Genomic DNA, 24,655 nt, shown 5'->3' with positions numbered 1-24,655 from the left:
CTCTAGGATATCTTGAAAGAGGCAGTCAATGTTGATATTCTTATTCTTCATCCATACTTATTGAGACAATTCAACTGTGACTTGATGGGAAATGAGCTTTGGATGCTTAGTGGCTGTGGACATAATTCACCATCTTTCAGGAGTGCTTCTGTAACTGTGCATCAATGACACAGGAATAGGTGAATTGGTTGTAAGTAGTAGTAGTAGTAAAACATGTGTATTTAGACATTGGACTATTAAACTATGAAACATCATGCATTACATTAAGCAATACAAAAAGTAAATCATTTAAAATGGCATAAAATCGAACTGGCACCCAAGCCATGGTACAAAAGGGGGTGGTGATGGACGGAGCATCTGAATCAATCAAACACTCACACCCAGTCAAAGGATCTGGGTTTAATCCATCGCTGTTCTTTAGCCCACTCTGCCACCCCAGTTCAGACATGGCTAATTGCAAATCAGTCTGACCCTGTACCTCATGGGAACAGTCCAGCCCGAACTGCCAAGCCATGTCTTCCCTGGACCGGAAACAAGCTTCCGAGGACCGGTTTCTGGCATTCCAGCCATCTTCAGCCCGGCTTGCTTGAATCCAGTGGCAAAGTGAGCAAGGGACTCACGTCTGAGCACACCCACGACATTCAGAACTTTCCCACTGCACAAGTTACACCTAAAAAAATTGAACGTCATATAACAATCTTATGGTGTTCATCGTAACCGTTATCCCATATTTGAGCAGCACTGATTTACAAAAATGTGACCTTTTTTCCATAAAATAGAAATAGTCCATTAACACGTCCGGTGGAGCAGCACACCTTTGCCCACGACCACAGATGTTAGTAGGATTCAAAAGGGCTTTCACATCCTCTCTGTGCACATAGACTAGGTTTAGCCCTATTCAGAATTTCAATATTGCTCTTCACATCTGAGTGTATGGCAACTTGAAGAGGTGAGGATACACCATTGAATTTTTCTCTCAAGTAGTGAGTGGAGTTCTTTAACATTAGCTAACACACAAATCTTTTGGCCTACATTCCACGCCGCTTTTTTTCTTATAATTCTCAATGGATAGAAAGAGAGGGACTTTAATGTTAAAATTATTTATGCTAAAATATCTGGCAAACTTCTGAAGTGCATCCCTTAAACTTCTAGCTCAGCATAGATTGCTCTGACATATTTCCTTTGTGCAAAAGGTAGACACTTTCGTTTCGTAAGTGGTCAATTGTTTATGTCTAATAAACTAATTAGAAGAATTAGTAATGTCAGCTGGATCATCTTTCTTCAGACGCGACTTGAATATTGCACAGCAGGATTAGATGGCTTAATCAAGTAGAACGGGAGCTGTCTGCTGAGGGTCAGAAAAAACTATTTAAAGACCAAACTGCCTGCAGAAAAACAACAATGTAGAACCTGGTTGACATATTTATGCAGAGGGCCCAATATATCCGAATGTATAGGAATTATAATAAACAGTCGGTCCTTGCCTATCAATTAACTCCAACCAAGTTAGAGGGAGGGTACTCTTGCATAGCGGATATCCCAACAATACAGCACAAATTTATTTTATTGAGATTCCGCTTGAACTTGTTACCATCATCATCAAATAAACTTTATTCGACTGTACAAGCAAATAAAAACATGTAAGTTAAAAAGGATCAACAATACAAGAACGAAGAGCTGAGTTAAAGCACAAGTTACTTACCTTCGGTAACAATATATCTGTATGAAACATTAGTATTGATAGATTCCTTACCTTAGAATTACCTCCAGGCGTTAGACTGGATCCGGAGAGTTTTCGCCAGCAGTACCCCTGTGCGTCGGTAGGCCTCGTCGTGCGGCTCCACGTGGTCGTTTGTGCCGGGATGACGTCGCTGGAGCTACTTAGATGCGCCAACGCGTGCTGATGTCAGTTCTGTACATGACTTTCCGTGCCAGGAACGCAGAGCCATGCAAGAAACTGACCGCTGGTGCCATGAAACTAGGGCCCTGAAAGAGATGACCTTAACCCTAGAAATCAGTTTGCAGAACAGGGAGGATGGGTGGGCCGTAAGGAATCTATCACTACTAATGTTTCTTACAGATATATCGTTACCGACGGTAAGTAACTTGTGCATCTGTAAGAAACACATAGTGATAGATTCCTTACCTTAGATTAGATACCCCAGCAATATCAACCCTGGTGGTGGGTTTGCGAGCCAAGATCACACCAGGAAGTCCTGGAGAACAGAAAGGCCAAAGAGGCCGTCTCTCCGAACTTGGCCGTCCAGGCAGTAATGCTTGGTAAACGTGTGCAGCGAGGCCCACGTAGCTGCCTAACAGATGTCATGCAAGGGAACTCCCCGTCCCAAAGGAGTAGTGGCTGCTGTCGCCCAGGTACAATCCGCGCGCAGCCCCACCGGAGGCTCCTTTTTAGCCAAAGAATAACAAGCCTTAATGCACTGAACGACCCATTGAGAGATGGTCTGCTTGTGCACGCTCCGACCTTTCTTGGCACCCACGTAGCCAACAAAGAGCTGGTCATCCACCCGGAACTGTTGTGTGCAGTTAAGGTAGAGTGAGAGAGCACATTTTGGGTCCAGACGGTGGAGTCTCTCTTCCTCTTTAGAGGGATGCGGAGGCGGAAAGAAGGTGGGCAAAGTGATTGTCTGCCCGATCTGAAAGGCAGTGACAACCTTTGGCAGAAAAGATGGATGAGTCCGTAGAACAACTTTGTCCGGATGGACAGAGAGAAAGGAGGCTTAGAAGAAAGGGCCTGGAGCTCACTAACTCTTCCGGCAGAGGTGATGGCAACCAGGAAAGCAGTCTTTAAAGTGAGAAGACGAAGAGGACAGTTGTGAAGTGGCTCAAAAGGAACACATATTAGATAAGTCAAAACTAGGTTCAAGTCCCACTGAGGCATTACGAAAGGAATTGGAGGGAAAAGATGAGTAATGCCTTTCAAGAATCTATTTACAACAGAGGACTTGAAAAGGGAAGGCTGATCTGGAAGCTGTAAAAAGGCTGAAATGGCCGAGAGATATCCCTTGAGAGTGCCCAGAGCAGAGCCCTGCTGGGCCAAAGAGAGGAGAAATAGAAGGACCTCTGAAAGAGGGGCAGAAAGGAGATCCACAGCCTTTGCTGAGCACCATGCCACAAATGTATTCTGTGAGAAGTTGGCCCGATATGCAACGTTCGCTATTCTAGCGACCGCTATGTATCGTTCCAATGACCCTTATGGTGTTTGGTTGTAAGTCAACCTATAGACCAGCTATCCTAGTAGCGTGGATACGAGCAGTCTAAGGCTAAAGACTCGAGAGGGCGCGTTAAGCCAGCTGTTTACCACACATGTACCCCTTGAACACCCAGTGAAAGGACACCACACAAGTGTTATGAAAATAAACAGTATATTTATTAAGAATCACAACAGCCCTGTACTCTTTATGAGGACAGGGTACTAAGCACAAACCAAATCTCTTTAGCAAATACTTCAAGTGCACAATTAAAACAAGTGTCCGAGGACACGGAAAGATTAAGGTCTCGGGCGGACCCGATAAGGCAAGTCGGAAGCGAGGGACTCAGGACCCTAGAGTAAGGAGGCTATGCAGGCACCGAAATGCCGAGTTACCTAGCCACGAGGGCTGCGGCTGCACAAGTCTTACAGGCGTCGGGGTCTTCGCTGACGAGCCAGGAGCCGGAAGAAAAGGAGTTGCTGGCCGGCGACCAGTGCTGAATAGTTCGTAGAGATCCAAGCCTGGATCGGAGATTGATGAAACCTGAAAGCAGAGGGGACCAAGTTCGTACTACTAGCCAGTAGTCAGAGGGTACCAGGAAGGCACCGGTTGGCCGTCACCTCGACCAGGTGAGTGGGCGACGCTAGGCTCTGCAGTCTCACGGACCAGGAGGCGTTGTCGGCGACCACGGCGGAGGTGCGAGCTGTCCCACGAAGGAGGATGCTGTCGGCGTCGCTGGGCCCAGGATGGGGCAACAAGCCTTGGCAGATCTCAGGGCCACGTGGTGGGCCTAAGATGGCGTCTTGAGTGGACCAGGAGGGTCCGGGGTGCTTCTCGCAAAGATGGAAGCAAGGGCCAGTCTGGAGCAACCAGACCAGCAGTGATGATTCTCGGATGTCGTCACAGAAGGGCACAAGCCAGCGGCTAGTGACCAGACAACGTGCTGAGCAGCGAGCAGAAGGGCCCCACGCAGATCGTGGAGATGCTGGGAGACTGCACTTCGGTGCTGGAGCGGCTCAGGGTCGGGGCTTCTCGGACCCCAGAGCACTCACCAGAGAGTTACCTCGATGGTCGTGCTGGCTTTAAGAGCGTGCAGGTTCTAAAGATGGCCGGTCCCTCGAGGTCTCGTCGCACCCACAGATCACAGCTGAGCTGATGACGTGGGTAGAGGTCAGAGGTGCCAGGGAAGCCGGTTCTCGTCGAGCTGGGCCGTCGGATTCCTTGAGGAAGGACTTACAGCAAACCGCAGAGTTCTTAGTTGGTGCCCGCTGATGCAGGGTGACTACTCCTTAGTCACAAGGGAGAAATCTTGAGAAGAGTCTTGAATGTCCTTTCGTAGAAAGTAGTTCTTGAATCAAAGATGATCTAATTTGGAAGGGTCCCCGCTCCGGTCTTTATTCTAAAGAAAGGGGTGGGTACATGACTAGGTCCTGCCCTAAGGGTGGGACCAGGAAGGGGGGTAGTTACACCCCTCTCCCCTGCCGGACTTTCCCCAGGCCAGGGCTGTCGCCCCTGGAACTGGTTCTAACCGGCAGATGCGTAGTGAGCACCGGGGTGCCACTCCGCAGTCACCTTCTCGCCAAAGCCCTACCTACCCAGAATACACAAACCCTGTCTGGGACGGTGCGAACACCGCCCTCGACAGGAAACCCTTTGTCCAAGTGCTCCTCGCTGGAAGGACTCCCAGCAGCAGGAGGTCAGACTCGTGTCTGTGGTGGCAGCATCCATTTTGTGGAGCTGAGGCTTCAGTTAACTTTAACCGGGGTTCACAGTTACGTACATGTCGTGTCCCTCTAGAAGGGTGGGATGCTAACCTCATCGCCAGAATTGGTGAGAGGGCAGCACCCCGATTCGTATGACACCTTACTCGACATGCCTTGATAACGCGACACCAGAGTTACCGATATGGTACGCGTTATCATGGAACAGCTATTGGGTCTTGATTCCGCAAGCTGCAACCGGGCTCGGCTCGGGCCTGAACCTAGCTCACACGAGCCCACGCACTCTGCCTTCAGGATCGTTAAGGCCTGCCATAGGAGTGACTGATAGGAACTCGGGTGTCCATTGTATGGTTAGATATAGAGCTACTATACCTAAAGCGAAGGGTGGTTACACGTCTTCGCCCCAGCTGTCGTGCAGCCAGTTGTGTCAAATTTAGGAGGCCAGCCAGGGGTGGCATAATACATGCTTCAGCCCCTGGCGGCCCTGGGTATACCTATGCCCTGCGTTACGGGGTCTGATAAGGTGGCCCAGTACCAATTGGTAAATGCACCTAGGGTACATATCGTAATTTAGAAAGAGAACAGCCAGGCTGTGGGTCTGATTAGCAGGCCCACAGCCAGAGAAAGTCGTAAACCAGTGAAACAAAAGCAAAAAATCTGGGTGATCATAGGATTGCAGACCCTACTCTCCTACATGACCCCCCCCCCAAACGTCGGAACAATAAGCTAACCTTGACCAGGTGAGTCTTCTTGTTCTAAGTGGAAATATCTGGAGAGCCCATCGGCATTGCCATGATCAGTACCAGGTCTATGTTCCACTGTAAAGTCCATCCCCTGTAGGGAAATGGACCACCTAAGCAGTTTGGGGGTTTCACCCTTCATCTGATTTAGCCACAAGAGGGGCTTTGGTCGGTCTGAATCTTGAAGTGAGTGCCAAACAAGTATGGCCTCAGCTTCTTCAGGGCCCAAACCACAGCAAAGGCCTCCCTCTCAATAGCTGACCAATTCTTCTCTCTAGGGGTCAGCCTTCTGCTTATAAAAGCAATGGGCTGGTCTTGACCATCAAAATTCAGTTGAGAAAGAACAGCTCCCACACCCAACTCAGAAGCATCTGTTTGGACAATGAATGGTTTGGAGTAGTCCGGACTCTTGAAGATAGGCGCCGTGCACATGGCCTGCTTTAGGTCATCGAATGCTTTTTGACAGCTCGCTGTCCACTGAACCTTTTTTGGCATTTTCTTACTTGTCAGTTTGTTTAATGGTGTCACAATGGAACCATAGTTCCTGACAAACTTCCTATAGTAACCAGTCAGGCCCAAGAAAGCTCGAACCTGAGTCTGGGTGGTTGGAGGAGCCCAGTCCCTGATTGACTGTATCTTGCTCTCCAGTGGCTGAACCTGACCTCCACCTACAAGGTGGCCCAGGTATACAACCTGTGTCTGCCCTATCTGGCACTTGGTGGCCTTGATAGTGAGACCTGCTGCTTGCAGTGCCTCTAACGTCTTCCGCAGGTGGACCAGGTGATCCTCCCAGGTGGAGCTAAAGACAGCGATATCGTCAAGATACGCCGCACAGAAGTCATCCAGCCCAGTAAGGACTTGATTCACCAACCGTTGGAAGGTGGCAGGTGCATTTTTCAGACCAAAGGGCATTACCACGAACTGATAATGCCCACCAGGGGTTGAAAATGCGGTTTTAGGCTTGGCGTCCTCAGCTAACCTGATTTGCCAATACCCAGCTGTCAGGTCAAACGTACTTAAGTAGTTGGCCGAAGCCAATCTATCGATAAGCTCGTCTGCCCTTGGTATTGGGTGGGCGTCAGTCTTAGTGACTGCATTGAGACCCCTGTAGTCTACGCAAAACCTCATCTCTCTCTTACCACCCTGGGTGTGAGGTTTCGGCACTAGAACTACGGGACTAGCCCAAGGGCTATCCGAGGGTTCAATGACTCCCAGCTCCAACATTTTCTGCACTTCACTCTTGATGCAGTCTCTAACGTGATCAGGCTGCCTGTAGATTTTACTCTTGACGGGCAAGCTGTCACCAGTGTCAACCTCATGGGTGCACCAATCGGTCTGACTGGGTGTTAGAGAAAACATATGTCTGAACGACTGAAGAACCTGTTTACAGTCGCTCTGTTGATGTTCGGAGAGGCTGCCACAAAAGACAACACCATCTCCCGAGCCATCGTCAGGATTCTGAGTGAGCAGGTCGGGGAGAGGGTCACTCTCCTCTTCCTGTCCCTCATCTAGGGCCATGAGCAAACTCATGTCCTTCCTGTCGACATATGCTTTTAGCCTGTTGACATGAAGCACCCTGTGGGGGCTCCGGGGAGTTCCCAGGTCGACCAGGTAGGTGACCTCTCCCTTTTTCTCCAGGATGGTGTAGGGCCCGGACCATTTGTCCTTGAGTGCTGCTGGGGCAACTGGCTCCAACACCCACACCTTCTGTCCGGGCTGGTAAACAGTCAAGACAGCCTTTTGGTCATGCCAAGCTTTTTGGAGTTCTTGGCTGGCCTTAAGGTTTTCAGATGCCTTTTCCATGTATTCAGCCATCCGCGAGCGGAGGCCAAGCACATAGTCCACTATGTTGGCTGCAGGCTTTTTGAGAGGTCTCTCCCATCCTTCCTTCACCAAACACAGGGGTCCCCTTACAGGATGCCCGTACAAAAGTTCAAAAGGGCTGTAGCCAACCCCCTTCTGCGGGACTTCTCTGTAGGCGAACAAGAGGCAGGGGATCAGGACGTCCCATCTACGCCGAAGCTTTTCCGGTAGTCCATGAATCATCCCTTTTAGGGTCCTGTTGAATCTCTCAACAAGCCCATTGCATTGTGGATGATAGGGTGTAGTGAACTTGTAGTTAACACCACATTCCTTCCACATAGCAGTTAAGTAGCTCGACATAAAGTTTGCACCTCTGTCGGAGACGACCTCCTTAGGGAAGCCCACTCTGGAGAACACTCCAACTAGGGCTCTTGCCACAACAGGTGCTGTAGTGGTCCTAAGGGGAATAGCTTCAGGATACCTGGTGGCATGATCCACTACCACCAGTATAAACTTGTGCCCTGATGCTGTAGGTGGTTCCATGGGACCGACGATGTCGATCCCCACCCGTTCAAAGGGCACCCCCACCACAGGCATTGGTATAAGGGGGCCTTTGTCGTGCCACCTGACTTACCACTGGCTTGGCAAGTGACACAGGAGCGGCAAAACTCCTTGGTATCTTCGTTCATGTGAGGCCAGTGAAAGTGTGAGACAAGCCTGTCCCACGTTTTCGTCTGGCCTATGTGACCTGCTAAGGGAATCTCGTGGGCCAAGGTAAGTAGGAAACCACGCTGAGACAAGGGTACAACCAGCCTCCTGGTCATGCCAGGCTTGGGGTCTCTTGACTCAGTGTACAGGAGTCCATCTTCCCAGTATACCTTGTGGGTACCTGTGGCGTTCCCAGCAGCCTCAGCAGCAGCCTGCTGTCTGAGGGGTTCAAGAGAAGGGCAGTCTAACTGGTCCTTCCCCAGGTCTTCCCTTGAGGGTCCCCCTGAACCCAAGAATTCAACTTGATCAAGTTCGAATTCCCTAGGCTCAGTTTCCCTCAATTCCTGTAGGTCAGCCTCCTCTGAGACTTGATCCTCGACCTGGGGCAAGGGGGAAGGCGCAGCCTTAACCCTACTGCTCTTTTTCTTGGGAGGTGTCTGGTCCGTTGTTCCAGGATCCAGCACCTGTTCAGTGGGGCATTTCCTGACCTGTGACCTAGTCACAGCGAACACATGTGCTGGCAAACCTAACATTTCCATGTGAGTCCGGTGCTCCACTTCTGACCATTGTGACGACTCCAAATCATTGCCCAACAAACAATCCACTGGGAGGTCTGGACTAACTACAACCTTCTTTTGGCCAGTTACCCCTCCCCAGGAGAAAGCTACAATTGCCATACTGTGATTGGTAGTGACATTGCTTGCATTGGTCACCAGGAATTCTGTACCTGGCATGATCTGTCCAGGGTCCACAAAGTTAGGCGTCACCATGGTGACGCTGGCACAAGTGTCCCTATAGGCCTGAGCCATCTTTCCATTTATGAAAGGCGTCTGTCGGTATTTGCCCAAAGTATTGGGGCTTACGTCAGGGGATACGTCCGCGTCCCCTGTACTGACAAGGACAGCCTGAGTGAGTGTGGCAACTAAGTTGTCACGCCCCTCAGAACCCAGGGTTAACCCTACTAAACCCTTGGGAGGCGCACTACCACTGCTGACTGTACTAGGGGGCACAGGTGCCTTAGGGGCGGCAGTGGCAGGAGTCTGCCCTCCTCCTTTCTTGGTGCACTCACTAAACCAGTGAGATTTACTTTTACAGTACTGGCACCATCTTTTGGATTGGCCTTCTTTCTTCTTTTGGGGAGCCTGACCCCCACCCTCTTTGGGTTGTTGGGGACCTGTCGAAGACTTCTGGTCATTTTGTTCCCCTTTAGAATCTTTACCCTTCTGGTCTGCTTTCTTCTGACCACCTTGATTCTGGCCCTGGTTCTGTTTAACTCTTGTACGAACCCATCTGTCTGCCTTCTTTCCCAATTCTTGGGGAGAGGTCAGATCCGAGTCGACAAGATTCTGATGCAACAACTGGTTCTGACAATTGTTTAAAATGTGTTCTCTCATCATCAAATTATACAATCCTTGATAATCAGTAACCTTACTGCCCAGCAACCAGCCCTCAAAAGCCTTAGTGGCACAATCGACAAAATCAGACCAATCTTGAGACTGCGTTTTCTGGGTATCCCTGAACAGCACCCTGTACTGCTCAGTGGTTAGGCCGAACCCTTCAACGAGTGTATTTTTCAAGATTTGGTAATTGTTAGCATCCTCCACCCTTGTGGTGAGGAGCTTGTCTCTTCCTTTTCCTTCAAAGGAGAGCCACAAGATAGCTGCCCACTGACTCTGGGGAACACCCTGCACAGTGCAGGCCCTCTCCAAAGCAGTAATCCATTTGTGGATGTCGTCCCCTTGTTTAAAGGGGGGCACTATCTTACCAAGGTGTTTCGTATCGAAACTCTTTTCCCTATTACTAGGTACATTGCTGCCACCAGTGGGGACTGCCCCACTTAACTGTTGCTCTCTAGCAAAGGCAAGCCTTTCTTTGGCCAGGGCAAGTTCTTCCCTTTCAATCCTTAGATTGGCTGCCCTTTCCTTAGCTTCGTACACTCTCCTCTGAGGGGACGTCATCCCTCTCTGAGAAGAGTTGTGAGAGCCATTGGTTTGAAGGGATCTGCCAGAGTCTCTTGACAGAGATCGGGCTCGTCCATTCCCAATGTTAAGCTGACCTGATAGTGGCCCCAGGGGTCCCCCAGTACCGCTATCATGTTTGCTTAAGTTGGACCTGCTTAGTCTGACGACTTCTACCTGTCCCTTATCTGCCTCATCCCCAGAGAGATCCTCATCCTCATCCTCCTCCACATCTTCGTTCTCAGTTGCGAGGTGGATGAGGTCAGGATCGTCTCGGGTTCCCTCGAGGGGAGGCATGTCTCCTTCTGGATTAGAAGAGCTACGAAGTTTCTCAGCTCTTCTGGCATCATAAGTCTCCAAGAGACCAATCAGAAAGGACGTTGTGGGGTTAGACCCCTGCTGAATCTTCCTGGAGTGACACAGTCGTCTTAACTCCTTGAAGCTCAGCACAGTATATCCTGAAGGGATGACCTGTGGAGGGTCAACTGACACAAGGGGAGACCCAGAGTTTCCTCCTTTGTCCGACATACTGTTTCTAGTGTGGTGTAAGTGATGCACCTACCTACACTACGTGTTTACCTACTGTACCCTTGCTAAGAGTTGTAGCCAAGGTGTGCTAAGCCTTGAGGAGCTACAACAGCTGGTTCAGTAGAACTCAGAGTATTCTAAGCTTTTAGTTATATGTACTAACAGTACTTGTGCGATCTTTCAACAAGATATTCTTAGGATACGTGTGGTAAAACAACAGCAAGCTCAAATCCCAACCGCTGCTCACCAATGTGAGAAGTTGGCCCGATATGCAACGTTCGCTATTCTAGCGACCGCTATGTATCGTTCCAACGACCCTTATGGTGTTTGGTTGTAAGTCAACCTATAGACCAGCTATCCTAGTAGCGTGGATACGAGCAGTCTAAGGATAAAGACTCGAGAGGGCGCGTTAAGCCAGCTGTTTACCACACATGTACCCCTTGAACACCCAGTGAAAGGACACCACACAAGTGTTATGAAAATAAACAGTATATTTATTAAGAATCACAACAGCCCTGTACTCTTTATGAGGACAGGGTACTAAGCACAAACCAAATCTCTTTAGCAAATACTTCAAGTGCACAATTAAAACAAGTGTCCGAGGACACGGAAAGATTAAGGTCTCGGGCGGACCCGATAAGGCAAGTCGGAAGCGAGGGACTCAGGACCCTAGAGTAAGGAGGCTATGCAGGCACCGAAATGCCGAGTTACCTAGCCACGAGGGCTGCGGCTGCACAAGTCTTACAGGCGTCGGGGTCTTCGCTGACGAGCCAGGAGCCGGAAGAAAAGGAGTTGCTGGCCGGCGACCAGTGCTGAATAGTTCGTAGAGATCCAAGCCTGGATCGGAGATTGATGAAACCTGAAAGCAGAGGGGACCAAGTTCGTACTACTAGCCAGTAGTCAGAGGGTACCAGGAAGGCACCGGTTGGCCGTCACCTCGACCAGGTGAGTGGGCGACGCTAGGCTCTGCAGTCTCACGGACCAGGAGGCGTTGTCGGCGACCACGGCGGAGGTGCGAGCTGTCCCACGAAGGAGGATGCTGTCGGCGTCGCTGGGCCCAGGATGGGGCAACAAGCCTTGGCAGATCTCAGGGCCACGTGGTGGGCCTAAGATGGCGTCTTGAGTGGACCAGGAGGGTCCGGGGTGCTTCTCGCAAAGATGGAAGCAAGGGCCAGTCTGGAGCAACCAGACCAGCAGTGATGATTCTCGGATGTCGTCACAGAAGGGCACAAGCCAGCGGCTAGTGACCAGACAACGTGCTGAGCAGCGAGCAGAAGGGCCCCACGCAGATCGTGGAGATGCTGGGAGACTGCACTTCGGTGCTGGAGCGGCTCAGGGTCGGGGCTTCTCGGACCCCAGAGCACTCACCAGAGAGTTACCTCGATGGTCGTGCTGGCTTTAAGAGCGTGCAGGTTCTGATGATGGCCGGTCCCTCGAGGTCTCGTCGCACCCACAGATCACAGCTGAGCTGATGACGTGGGTAGAGGTCAGAGGTGCCAGGGAAGCCGGTTCTCGTCGAGCTGGGCCGTCGGATTCCTTGAGGAAGGACTTACAGCAAACCGCAGAGTTCTTAGTTGGTGCCCGCTGATGCAGGGTGACTACTCCTTAGTCACAAGGGAGAAATCTTGAGAAGAGTCTTGAATGTCCTTTCGTAGAAAGTAGTTCTTGAATCAAAGATGATCTAATTTGGAAGGGTCCCCGCTCCGGTCTTTATTCTAAAGAAAGGGGTGGGTACATGACTAGGTCCTGCCCTAAGGGTGGGACCAGGAAGGGGGGTAGTTACACCCCTCTCCCCTGCCGGACTTTCCCCAGGCCAGGGCTGTCGCCCCTGGAACTGGTTCTAACCGGCAGATGCGTAGTGAGCACCGGGGTGCCACTCCGCAGTCACCTTCTCGCCAAAGCCCTACCTACCCAGAATACACAAACCCTGTCTGGGACGGTGCGAACACCGCCCTCGACAGGAAACCCTTTGTCCAAGTGCTCCTCGCTGGAAGGACTCCCAGCAGCAGGAGGTCAGACTCGTGTCTGTGGTGGCAGCATCCATTTTGTGGAGCTGAGGCTTCAGTTAACTTTAACCGGGGTTCACAGTTACGTACATGTCGTGTCCCTCTAGAAGGGTGGGATGCTAACCTCATCGCCAGAATTGGTGAGAGGGCAGCACCCCGATTCGTATGACACCTTACTCGACATGCCTTGATAACGCGACACCGGAGTTACCGATATGGTACGCGTTATCATGGAACAGCTATTGGGTCTTGATTCCGCAAGCTGCAACCGGGCTCGGCTCGGGCCTGAACCTAGCTCACACGAGCCCACGCACTCTGCCTTCAGGATCGTTAAGGCCTGCCATAGGAGTGACTGATAGGAACTCGGGTGTCCATTGTATGGTTAGATATAGAGCTACTATACCTAAAGCGAAGGGTGGTTACACGTCTTCGCCCCAGCTGTCGTGCAGCCAGTTGTGTCAAATTTAGGAGGCCAGCCAGGGGTGGCATAATACATGCTTCAGCCCCTGGCTGCCCTGGGTACACCTATGCCCTGCGTTACGGGGTCTGATAAGGTGGCCCAGTACCAATTGGTAAATGCACCTAGGGTACATATCGTAATTTAGAAAGAGAACAGCCAGGCTGTGGGTCTGATTAGCAGGCCCACAGCCAGAGAAAGTCGTAAACCAGTGAAACAAAAGCAAAAAATCTGGGTGATCATAGGATTGCAGACCCTACTCTCCTACATATTCCACCTGCAGGTGTATACCGTTTTAGTGGAGGGACGCCTGGCTGCCAAGATAACATCACAGGCTTTGGGAGGCAGGTCGAAAGACTTCAACTGCTGCCACTCAATCTCCAAGCAAGAAGGTGGAGGCTGGACAGGTTCGGGTGGAGAACCCTCCCCTGCTGCTGCAACAGAAGATACTCCCAAAGAGGCAGACAGAGCGGGGGATCGATCGCCATACTGAAAAGGTCAGGATACCATACTTTTCGAGCCCTGTCTGGAGCCACAAGAATAACTTGGGCCCGGTTGTGCCTGATCTTCTTCAGCACTCTGGGTAGAAGTGGTATAGGCGGAAAAGCGTATAGAAGACCGCAACTCCACTTGTGACGAAAAGCATCGCCTAGCGAGTGCCGCCTTGGAAATTCTAACTTACAGAACTGAGGACAGGGCGCGTTCTGTTCGGTGGCAAATAGATCTAACCAAGGCACTCCCACTGCTGAAAGAGATCTTGCGCCACGTCCGAGTGAAAACGCCATTCGTGACCCATCATGCACCCTGTCGTTCAGAGAACCTGGTAGGTGTTGAACCACAAGGGACATGCCCTGATGTTCCAGCCACATGCAGAGGCACAGAGCCTCCTGACATAGGGTCTACGACTCCACCCCGCCCTGTTTTTTGCAGAACCACATGGCGGTGGTGTTGTCTGTGAACACCTGCAATACCCTCCCCACGACAGAGGGAAGGAATGCCTTCAGTGCAAGTCGGATCGCCCAAAGCTCCCGAAGGTTGATATGGAGCCGGGCCTCCGCTGGAGACCAGAGGCCTCATCTCCACCTCTCCCATGTGGGGGCCCCATCCCAGAAGGGACGCGTCGATCACCACTGTGTGCACCGGTTGGGGAAGGAGGAGGGATCTGCCATTGACCCAATCGCGATTCGTGAGCCACCACTGCAATTGTTGTGCAGTGCCCTCTAGGATCTGGACGTGATTGGACAGGTTGCCCCGCTGCTATGCCCACTGGAACTTCAGGTCCCACTGCAGAGCCCGCATATGCCATCTGGCATAATCCCCTAACAGGATCCAGGAGGCCATCAGGCCCAGTAGCAGGAGGGTCATCCTGACCGAAACCCAGGATAGATGCTGAAAGATCGGAATCTTAGCTTCAATATCCTGGACTCGCTGATCGGGAGGATAAACCCGAAACTGCGCCAAGTCCAGAACCACTCCGATGAAGAGGAGCTTCTGCGAGGGAATCAGGTGTGATTTCGGCATGTTGATAGAAAACCCCAGCAAATGCAGGAGGTCGGCAGTAGTCTGGAGGTGGGAGACGACCGTCTAGATAGGGGAAGACTGAAACCCCTGATCTGCGCAGATGAGCTGCGACCGCCGACATTACTTTTGTGAACACCCGAGGGGCGCTGGTAAGGCCAAAGGGGAGCACGGCGAACTGAAAATGCTCATAGCCTTCCGTGAACCGCAGGTAACGCTGGTGGGCCGGCAGGATGGGGATGTGGAAATAAGCTCTCATCCAGTCTTGCGGGTGTAGGGCAGACAAGACCTGAGCCAGTGTGAGCATCTTGAACTTCTCCTTCTGGAGGAAGCCATTGACGTTCCGAAGGTCTAAGATAGGACGCAGGCCCTTGTCCTTCTTTAGAACCAGAAAGTAGTGGAAGTAACAACCACAACCTACTTCTGGTGTTGGAACACGCTCGATGCCCCCCTTGTCCAAGAGGGCAGCAACTTCCTGCTGGAGAAGTGCCAAGTGATCCACCGACATGTGGTAGTACTAAGGTGGCATGGCTGGAGGGGTATTCTCGAAGAGGAGGGAGTAGCCCCTTTGGACAATTTGCAGCACCCACTTGTTCGATGTCATGTTGTGACAGTGGGGGAGATGATGGCGAACTCTACCACCCACTGGCATTTGGTGGCCCTGAAATACTGGACTAGGAAGGCTTTCTAGCGGATGCTGCAGAGGTGGAGGTGGACTGACCCGCCCGCTGGCCCCCTGACCTGCCTCGACGGTCCCCACGTCCGCGGCCACCCTGAAGTTGTTGCTGCGGTGGCCTGTGGCCCTGCAAACGTGGCACTCCTTCCGTGGCCACGGCAGAAGGCGGAGGAGGCCGAGTGGCCGACAGGCCCAAGGACTTGGCCGTAGCCCAGGAGTCCTTAAAACGCTCCAACGCACTGTCTGCTTTATTGCCAAAGAGGCGAATGCCATCAAAGGACATGTCCATCAGAGTGTTCTGGACAACTCCTGAGTAGCCTCAGCCAGGCGTGGCGCCTAAGTGCCACCGTCGTGGAAATCGATCTGCCCAGCGAGTCGGCGTTGTCCAGCCCATAACGTATGGTGAATTTAGCTGCGTCCCTTCCAGCAGCAATAGCCTGGAGGAGGACTGCCTGGACCACCTCCTGGAAGTTAGGCAGCACCTGCGCAACCATGTCCCACAGAGAGTGGGAATAACGGCCCAAGAGGCATGGAGTGTTCACCGACCGCAGCCCTAAGCTTGCAGATGAAAACAGCTTCTTGCCAAGCTGCTCCAGCTTCTTTGGATTCCCTATCCGAAGGGGCGGAAGGGACGGCGCTCTGGGAAGCAGAGGCTTGGACAACCAAGCTCTCGGGGTTTATGTGTTGGGAGAGAAAGAGGGGGTCGCCCGGCGATGGCATCGGACCACGTTCCTGTCCACACGAGCCTGAGTTGGGCCTGGACCAGGTGCCCAAAAGAACTTCAGACAGTGTTTCATTAAAAGGCAGCAAGGGCTCCGAAAAGGTTGCTGCCGCCTGGAGCACTTCTGTCAGCGATTAGTCCTGACGGCCACAGTAGGGAGTACGAGGTGGAAGGCCTCGGCTGCCCTATGCAACATCACTGCATAACTAGCTCCCTCCTCTGTAGCCACGGGAGGAGGAGACAGCATGCCAAGGTCAGGTGAAGTGTCAAGACCACTGGCTTCCCCCAAATCCTCCAACCAGTCCGGGTCATAAGCACACTACTGTGCTAGAGGGTCCTTAGACCCCTTCCAGATCTTCCCTTCCTCCGAAGTCTGTGGAACAGGCTGAAAATAAGGAGGAGGGACATAGGGCAAAAACGGCCCCATCGGCGTCGGAATTGGCATCGGGCGACGCCGATCCAGCACAGTGTCTGGGTCAGGGCTGAACATGGGGACGACGTCGTTAGGAGGAGCGGGTGAAGTCGGTGGTGGTGGTGGTGCCGGGAAGGACGGTGCCAGTGGAGGTGTTATTATGTCAACCGGGTTATGTTCCCCGATCCCAGGGGGTCCTGCCGCATCGGGCCAGAGCCGCCGGCGACATCAGAGTTGGGACCGCCGGTGATGGAAGGACAGGACCACCTGTTCAGCCCACGGGGCCCGTAGGCGTGCCGGCGGGGCCAGACAGCCCAAAGAGTCGGGCCATGGCAGCAAGAAACTCTTGCACCAGAGCAGGCGTCGCTGACGCACCCGGAAAAAGTGGGTAGACCGGCAGCGACGTCGCAGGCTCCGCCGGAGCCGCAGGGGTGGCACCACCCGCACCCTCAGCCGCGACTGGCAAAAGGGAAGTCGAAGAGGGACGATGCTTCTCCGACTTCTTTTTAGAAAGCTTCGACTTACCTAACCCAGAGTGCGAAGACTTTGATCCAAAAGAATAATAGTGACGGTTCCGCAACCGGTCGCTCGACCTCCCGCAGGACCGGGTCCTCGAGAGGCGCGGAGCCGACTGCCGGACTTCCAGAAACTTTCGGAGCCATGGCCCGGCAGTCCGGGCATGACTTGGGGTCGTGGTCGCGCCCCAGGCAGTAGAGACACACGCGGTGTGGGTCCGTCACCTAGATCATGCAATGACAGTCCCCACAGTTCTTGAAGCCGGGCATCCCTAGGACACCAGGTGTTGATCGACTCAAAAAGATGAGACAAAAGGCCTCGAAAAAAGTGACTGGGGGTACTAGCTCTTCCAGGATCTGCGTTTACTGGCGCAGAGAAAGAAAGAACTGACGTCAGTGCGTGTGGGCGCGTCTAAGTAGCTCCAGCAACATCATCCATGCGCCAACGACGCACACGGAGCCACACAACGACGCCTACCAACGCGCAGGGGTACTGCTGACGAAAACTTTCCAGATCCAGTAGGACGCCTGGGGGTAATTCTAAGGTAAGGAATCTATCACTATGTGTTTCTTTCAGATTCTAAGTTTAAAACATTTGTGCAAAAAGCAAACAGTGCCATCATTTCTAAGAGTTACATATAAAACAATGTTAGAAAAAATGTTCATTGAAATCGTTCAGATGTGCCATATTAGACATAGGAGAGCCCCACTTTGCCAGATAGACCCCTGAGTACATGTTAGATGTTTTCATTGCAGGCAATTGCTAGTCCTGGTTGATTTGGATTGAATCTGCCACATCCCCCTCAAAAACTTAGCCACAGGAATTGCGAACCAGGGTGATGGCTCAGAGTGTAGAATTCGCATCGCTGCATTATGTGATTGTGTGCCCAGATTCTTACAAAGCTGGGCCAGCCAAACTTTCCTCGGGCTCACTTAAGCAGGGCAGGCAAAAAGACATGCACCTAAATTCTTTGTGTACGACCATTTCCCAGTAAGTTTCCTTAAGGATATTTTTTTAAGGGAATGTCGAGGTAGAGGGGAAATCCCACAAGTGTGGTAAGCCCATTTTATAAAACATGCCTTTCAAATCTCGCCACCAGCTGATTTTGTGGAATTGATCCAAATTAATGATCCAAATTAATGACATCCCTTAGTCCCTCTGTATATACCGCCAGTTCCTGCGTACCCCATAGTCTTCGCCAGAATAGAATTGGGCGAAGCCTAGCTAAATCCTTTAAGGCTTTCCTACCCAGATCAATCCTTAAGGGGAGGGTGGGCGAGCTTTGTGGTAGACTGGTAATTGCACATAGGAACCCATTCTCGGCTAGAGTAAGCTGATTCAAGTTTTCTAGGCTCCACAGCCCCGTACAGGACTGAGTTCACCACTTTACTATTATAAATTTGAAGTGCCCGGCTAATAGGCTTTGTCATGGAGGTTTTAACTTATTTTCTAAGGGTACAAGTTAGCTGCCGATGCTTTAGTGCCATAGTTCAATATGTGGCCTCCACCTCATGTCCTTACAGAGTTTGATGCCTAGGTACCACTGATGTTAGGGTCCACTGGGAAAAGGTTTAGGCACTGAGAACTGTCACAGAGTCCATGTGACAAGCAATCTGCCCAGAATGATCTAAACTATTATTTTCTTGCAGGTTATATCAGGAGGGTAGAAAGGAATATATTGCTCCGATTTGAAAGCGGTATACTTTTAAACAGTGTCGGGTTGCACTATATTTTCTATAATCATTGTCTGACCCTTTAGTCTGTTTTGCGGTATAAACATTTTTGTGGGCATAGAAGCAGTTGGGCTCATAACTGGCTATGGTGCTTCTCGCAATTTTCCTCTCAATTTTAATATTAGATAGATTGCATTTTAACTTATATTTGAAGTGGTTGTATGAGCATATGTATCAGGAATTTTCATAATTAACTTTTTACTTGGGCTTTCTTTTAACCAACATGAATCTGGATCGTAGGTTGACTGCTGTAGTCTTTTGGCAGTTTTCTGTTTTTATGCACTTTTATGATCTTAACTGAACGATCGAATACAGTTTCTAAGGTAAAAGTAAAGACTATTGCACCTTTCCCGCTTAAGGGTAAAAGATCAGTATTATTAATTGCTTTGAAGGCTAAAACAAAAATATAGAACAGCAATTCTATGGTTGTTTTCATAATGATTGAAGGCAAAATGTTCCAGTGAAGGGCAGTGCCTTCGCACTTGCTCTGGGTTATGACCCTGCTTGGGTGAGCTATTCATTTTTTCCTGTAGCTGTTATCTGGTAAATGGGATTTACTCACCTACAGGACAAGTGGTGCTTTCATTTCTTTCTGAGTGAAGGTGGTCGGTGCAATAAGAATCTCCCTCTGTCTTGATACTGAATGCTGCAAGCGGTGGTATAGCAGCATGTTCTGTAGGTTTAAAAAATAAATGTAAATGTCTGGGTTCAGAAAAATCATGGTTCTTTCAAATGATAAACACAATCATTGGTATAACTAAATTAATGCCCACCTAAAGAAGAGAAAACAGCTATAAAAGACAGAATCAACTATGTAAAAGAAAATATAAGCATAAATGAGCTACACATATTATCTTTCTACTGCAGCAACTACTCATATATAGATAAAAACTAGTGACACCCAACGCTTACTATCCTTTTCTTAAAAATTAAGATAACCAAATGTATTTTCATGTCTGAGAAAAGGACTGTGAGCTGGAAATGAAGGTCCGTGGCTAAACCTAGCCTCACTCGCCCTTATTTCACGTCATTTCCAGAAAGATTTTTTTTATGTAGTCAATTCAAAGTAGTCATGAAAAAGTACAAACATATACACAGAAATGTATTCTAAGGTTTCATACACGGAAAACGCTGAAAAGTGGTGGGACCCAAGTCAAAGAGCACAGAAATAGACATGTAATTGGTCGCTAAAGAATGAAAATCAATATAGAGAAGGAATTAGCTAAATATGCACTGTTGATGGGCCCAGAGAGCCAGCACGCAAAATGAGGCTCTTGTTTCTGGTGTCCAAAACCTACATAATCTGTGACGAAATGCGTTGAATTTTGGTGCATCCAAGATGTGATGCCACACATATTTATACTATTTTCAAACAAGGCTTACAAGTGGACCAGAAAATTCCGTCCCTGCATTAACCCATTTGTGCTAAGGTTGGAACCGAGTTGTGCAGACATTATCATACCTGGGAGCAGAAAATGACGATTCTCCAATTATTATGCAGAGAGAATCTTGATTTCATTAAACAGAAACGGAGGCTAACATTATGCAAATACTTTTATTTGCTGGCCAAACATGCAGCCCTCTAAAGAATGTAACTACATCATAATAAGTAGAACATTGGTAAGATGGCAAGTAGACTGTGAAGGCAACACTTTCCCTACTGTTGCACTCTTTGGAGTGGGAATAGTAATTTTTACCGCTACGCTATCCAACACTTTCCCCTACTATTGCACTCTCTGGAGTTGGAATAGTAATTGTAACCCCTACGCTATCCAACACTTTCCCCTACTATTGCACTCTCTGTAGTTGGAATAGTAATTTATACCCCTATGCTATCCAACACTTTCCCTACTGTTGAACTCTCTGGAGTGGGAATAGTAAATTTTACCCCTACGCTATCCAATATTTACTGTTTTAGTTGATGTAGTGTATAAATTATTTTTAAACATTTTTTTACATGTTACATATATTTTTTATATTTTTAGTTATATTATTGTTGTATGTGCATGTATGTATTTATAATTTATAAAAATTTTTACCAATTTATAAGTTATTATGCTAATCCATTGTAAATATTATTGAGTAAGTATATTAAATTCTATATGTATATTTTTTTACATTATTTAAACATATTTTTAACTATGTTTATTTTAAATATATGAATTACTTATATTATTTTGCATTATTTTTAAACATTTTTAAAAAAACAATATTTTTAACGATATTTTTGACATTTTTTTTCCGATATTTTTTTACTTACCATGATGTGGATAGGACTTCGATATTGTTGATCTCGACATTTCGCCTCCGATATTTTTTACGTCGATATTTTTTATGTCGAAATTCTATCAGTGATTCGTCTTTGACAGTTAACATGAACTAGCTGTCAAAGAATGTGGGAAAACTAGACACATTTCTACAAGCGGAACAATTGACCTTACCTGCATCAAAAATTCGACACCTATACCTGTGAGGCTTGATAAATTCTGCTCATCAACATTGAACAAGATGAACTTGGAAATGTTACCTTGCCAAAACATTGCCGATGCTTCAGTGAACACTGAATTTCCAATGATCACAAGTGAAATGATTGTCAATGAGGAGCCTGCAGAGATATATTCAAAAGGATTGGGCCATATTGTTCAAGAACCTAACAGCAAATCCGAGGAAGCTGATCTTCATGTTGTGCCACATAATAAGTGGGCTGTTCGAAATGGTTCCAATTGAGTCATTGTACTGTCAAATGACACAGATGTTATTTTTGTGCGTCTTAGATTTGTTCCAATGTTCATAAGTGAAGGATTGTCAGAGTTATGGATATGTTATGGAACAGGCAAGAAAAGACACTTAATCTCGCTTCATATTCTATACAAGAAACTTGACCCAGAGATGCCCAGTGTTCTTATCAAGGCACATATTCTTATGGGTGATGCCACTATGAGCAAAATTGCAACAAAGCTAGGAACTTAACTGCTAAACTGTGAAGTTTCTAAAAGGATTTGCTGAGACAGAAAAAGAATGTGGCTTTAAAGATGTAGAAACATACCTTTTGGGTGTGTGGAAAACGAGTTCTGACTCTCACACATTTGACGTTCTTAGGTACAGTCAGTTCAAGACATCAGACCTGCTATGTGACCTTCCACCGACGTCATATTCTGTGCATGGACACATTAAAAGCACGTTCTACTTGATCAGAGAATGTGTAAATGTTTTGGATCATGCATATGTAGAAAAAGATATGTGTGAGTTTTGTTGGGAAGATATATGATGGTGTGCTAAAACCTAGAACATTTCTAAAGTTCCTACTCTGAGACCTTTGTACTTGCAAAACTTGTGCCACAAAAAGATGACCCTGTTCATATGCTCTTCTCAAATGTTCAACATTCTGCAAATGTACCACGAGCAATTGCCGGAACAAATAAATAAAGCAAACTATTAAAATATTCCTAAAACAAGACGAATAAACATTTTTTTTCATATTCAGATCATACACATTCTTTGGTTTATACATAAAAGGATTAAAATACATCATTATTTGTTTAATTTCTCTCTATATATATATATATCTTCTTCATCTATTCTAGCTGCCATTTTGGAAAATGGCGAAAGGGTTCCTCAGAGGAGCTTTCTGTCTCAATAAGACTACTTGACCCCCAAAACCTATGTTTTGACACGAAAATGAATTATATAGGTTTCATGGTTCCCGAAAAGTTAAATCATCACTACAACACATCCGCTATTTTTAAAAATATTGTCTGGAAAAATTCGGACTGGATCAGCAATGTGCACCGAAGCTAAATTACTTCTTTAATGATCCAAAAAAAAAAAAAAAAATGAAAACCCCTAGACATCAATTCTTTTTACGGACGTATATCAGGTGGCCGGGATTGAGACTGCATGTATGGTTACATTCAGACGCTTTCAGTTATAGAATAACCCTATTAGCTTTCCGAAGACTGTTTTCATGTGAGTTATGCTCCCTAAAACTGCATTTAAGAAAGGCAAGTAGTATGTGAAGCACGGTCTTTGCGAGAAACCGCATAGGGCTAAGACCAGAGATACAGATACACTGTATTGTTCTTCTGAAATGACACATCTGGTAGTGGCACTGATCTGAAAGTCAGTGGCATACAGAAGATTTACCTTTTCTGTGCTCGCTTTTAGCTGTGTCTGGCCTATCCTTCAGTTGCTGCTTTCCTCTAAACGAAACATCAGAAGTAGCACCTTAAATATAAAGGAAAATCATGATTAATAGGGTCTCACCGAGGGACGTGTGCTCATGAAGATCATACTTAATTTAACAACAAGGGGCCCCAAATTAGTCAGGAGGGACCTCGGGGAACATACTTTGTACAAGCAACAACGGTCCCATGCATACAAGAGTGTGAAAATAATAAAATATAGACAGAATCAATCTATATTAGAAGTGACATGTCCAGCCGGACAATGGTCTTAAAATTTTACTCAATTTACAATTTATTACACAACACGAAATACCTTCCACAAGTCAGCCAGTGTGGAGCACAAGCCTGTGCCCAGCACTTACAGAACGGGTACAGAGCGTGGGTGTAGAAAGCAAAGAAGGGCCTTTAAGGCAAAGCACGTTTTTCTGTCATCAATACAATTGTGCAGAATATTCAAGCAAAGCACCATACAAATACATAGTAATCACGTTTTGGCATTAGATGCTTAAAAGGTCGACGGCGTTTCGGACCCCCTATTAAATCATGCGGACCATCATCAGGACATTACAATCAAAGCCTTAACAATAATTTAGCCTCTAATTGCCGGTGATCCCAATTCGGAATCGGCGGAGAAGAGTGGTTAGATATGAACGCCCACGATAAGGCGTGCGAGACCGCGGTACACAGTGGTATCCGTCGGGGCCAAGGGGACCGGGTGGATCGGTGGACAGAGGTGCTCCCTGGCGTGCCCTTGAACTGGGATCACCGGCAATTAGAGGCTAAATTATTGTTAAGGCTTTGATTGTAATGTCCTGATGATGGTCCCCGTGATTTACTAGGGGGTCCGAAACGCCGTCGACCTTTTAAGCACCTAATGCCAAAACGTGATTACTATGTGTTTGTATGGTGCTTTGCTTGAATATTCCGCACAATTGTATTGATGACAGAAAAACGTGCTTTGCCTTAAAAGCCCTTATTTGCTTTCTACACCCACGCTCTGTACCCGTTCTGTAAGTGCTGGGCACAGGCTTGTGCTCCACACTGGCTGACTTGTGGAAGGTATTTCGTGTTGTGTAATAAATTGTAAATTGAGTAAAATTTGAAGACCATTGTCCGGCTGGACATGTCACTTCTAATATAGATTGATTCTGTCTATATTTTATTCTTTTCACATTCTTGTATGCATGGGACCGTTGTTGCTTGCATGAAGATCATACATCAACTTGAAAATCATGCTAAACTCCACCAGTAAAAACGAGGAAGATTGAGCAGAATACATGTGTGCAATGGATTTCTGAAAGCAGACAAACGTGAAATTATACAAGGAGAGAGTATCCATTTCAGCACATATTGGAGACCAAATGGAACTTGAAAATCTAATAGGAGTAAAAATTGTTACACACAATGGAAACAGGCTAACATTTGCAGACCTTTATAAAAGACTTTCAGTGCGAACTCCCACTCTAATGATTAATTAGGAGAATATAAATCAGGAGGGACACAGACAGATCTCACTATTATCAACCTCCTAAACTTAGGGACAGAAACAGGAGCAAAGGTTCTATCAGGACCCGCACCACCATCTGCATTTCTATGAATTATCGTAAAGACAGGCATTCATGTGGAAAACTCAAGAAGCAATTTCCTTGGCAGTTTCCATTATTGCACCAATACTGAACCCAGCTCTTTGAAGCAATACTAGAAATGGAATAAGCCGGATTGTTAGATCAATTGGCCATCTGAATAGAAAGAGAATAAGCATTGG

At 48.1% G+C, this 24,655-nt stretch overlaps 1 protein-coding gene across 1 annotated transcript in view; it reads right to left on the bottom strand.

Annotated features, from left to right (window-relative positions):
• LOC147732761 (uncharacterized) overlaps positions 1-24,655 on the bottom strand; it is a 503,177-nt gene that overhangs the window by 217,594 nt on the left and 260,928 nt on the right. Inside the window, exons 4-5 of the mRNA XM_086957325.1 lie at positions 22,850-22,930; positions 19,269-19,379 (exon numbers count right to left, since the gene is read on the bottom strand). Coding sequence (XP_086813451.1) covers positions 19,269-19,379; positions 22,850-22,930 — 192 coding nt within the window. The remainder of the gene's footprint in view (positions 1-19,268; positions 19,380-22,849; positions 22,931-24,655) is intronic.

Source organism: Lissotriton vulgaris, chromosome 2_1 (genome assembly GCF_964263255.1).
Source record: "Lissotriton vulgaris chromosome 2_1, aLisVul1.2, whole genome shotgun sequence".
In the NCBI taxonomy this organism is placed as follows: Eukaryota; Metazoa; Chordata; class Amphibia; order Caudata; family Salamandridae; genus Lissotriton; species Lissotriton vulgaris.
This window is presented reverse-complemented; position numbering and strand designations above follow the sequence as displayed.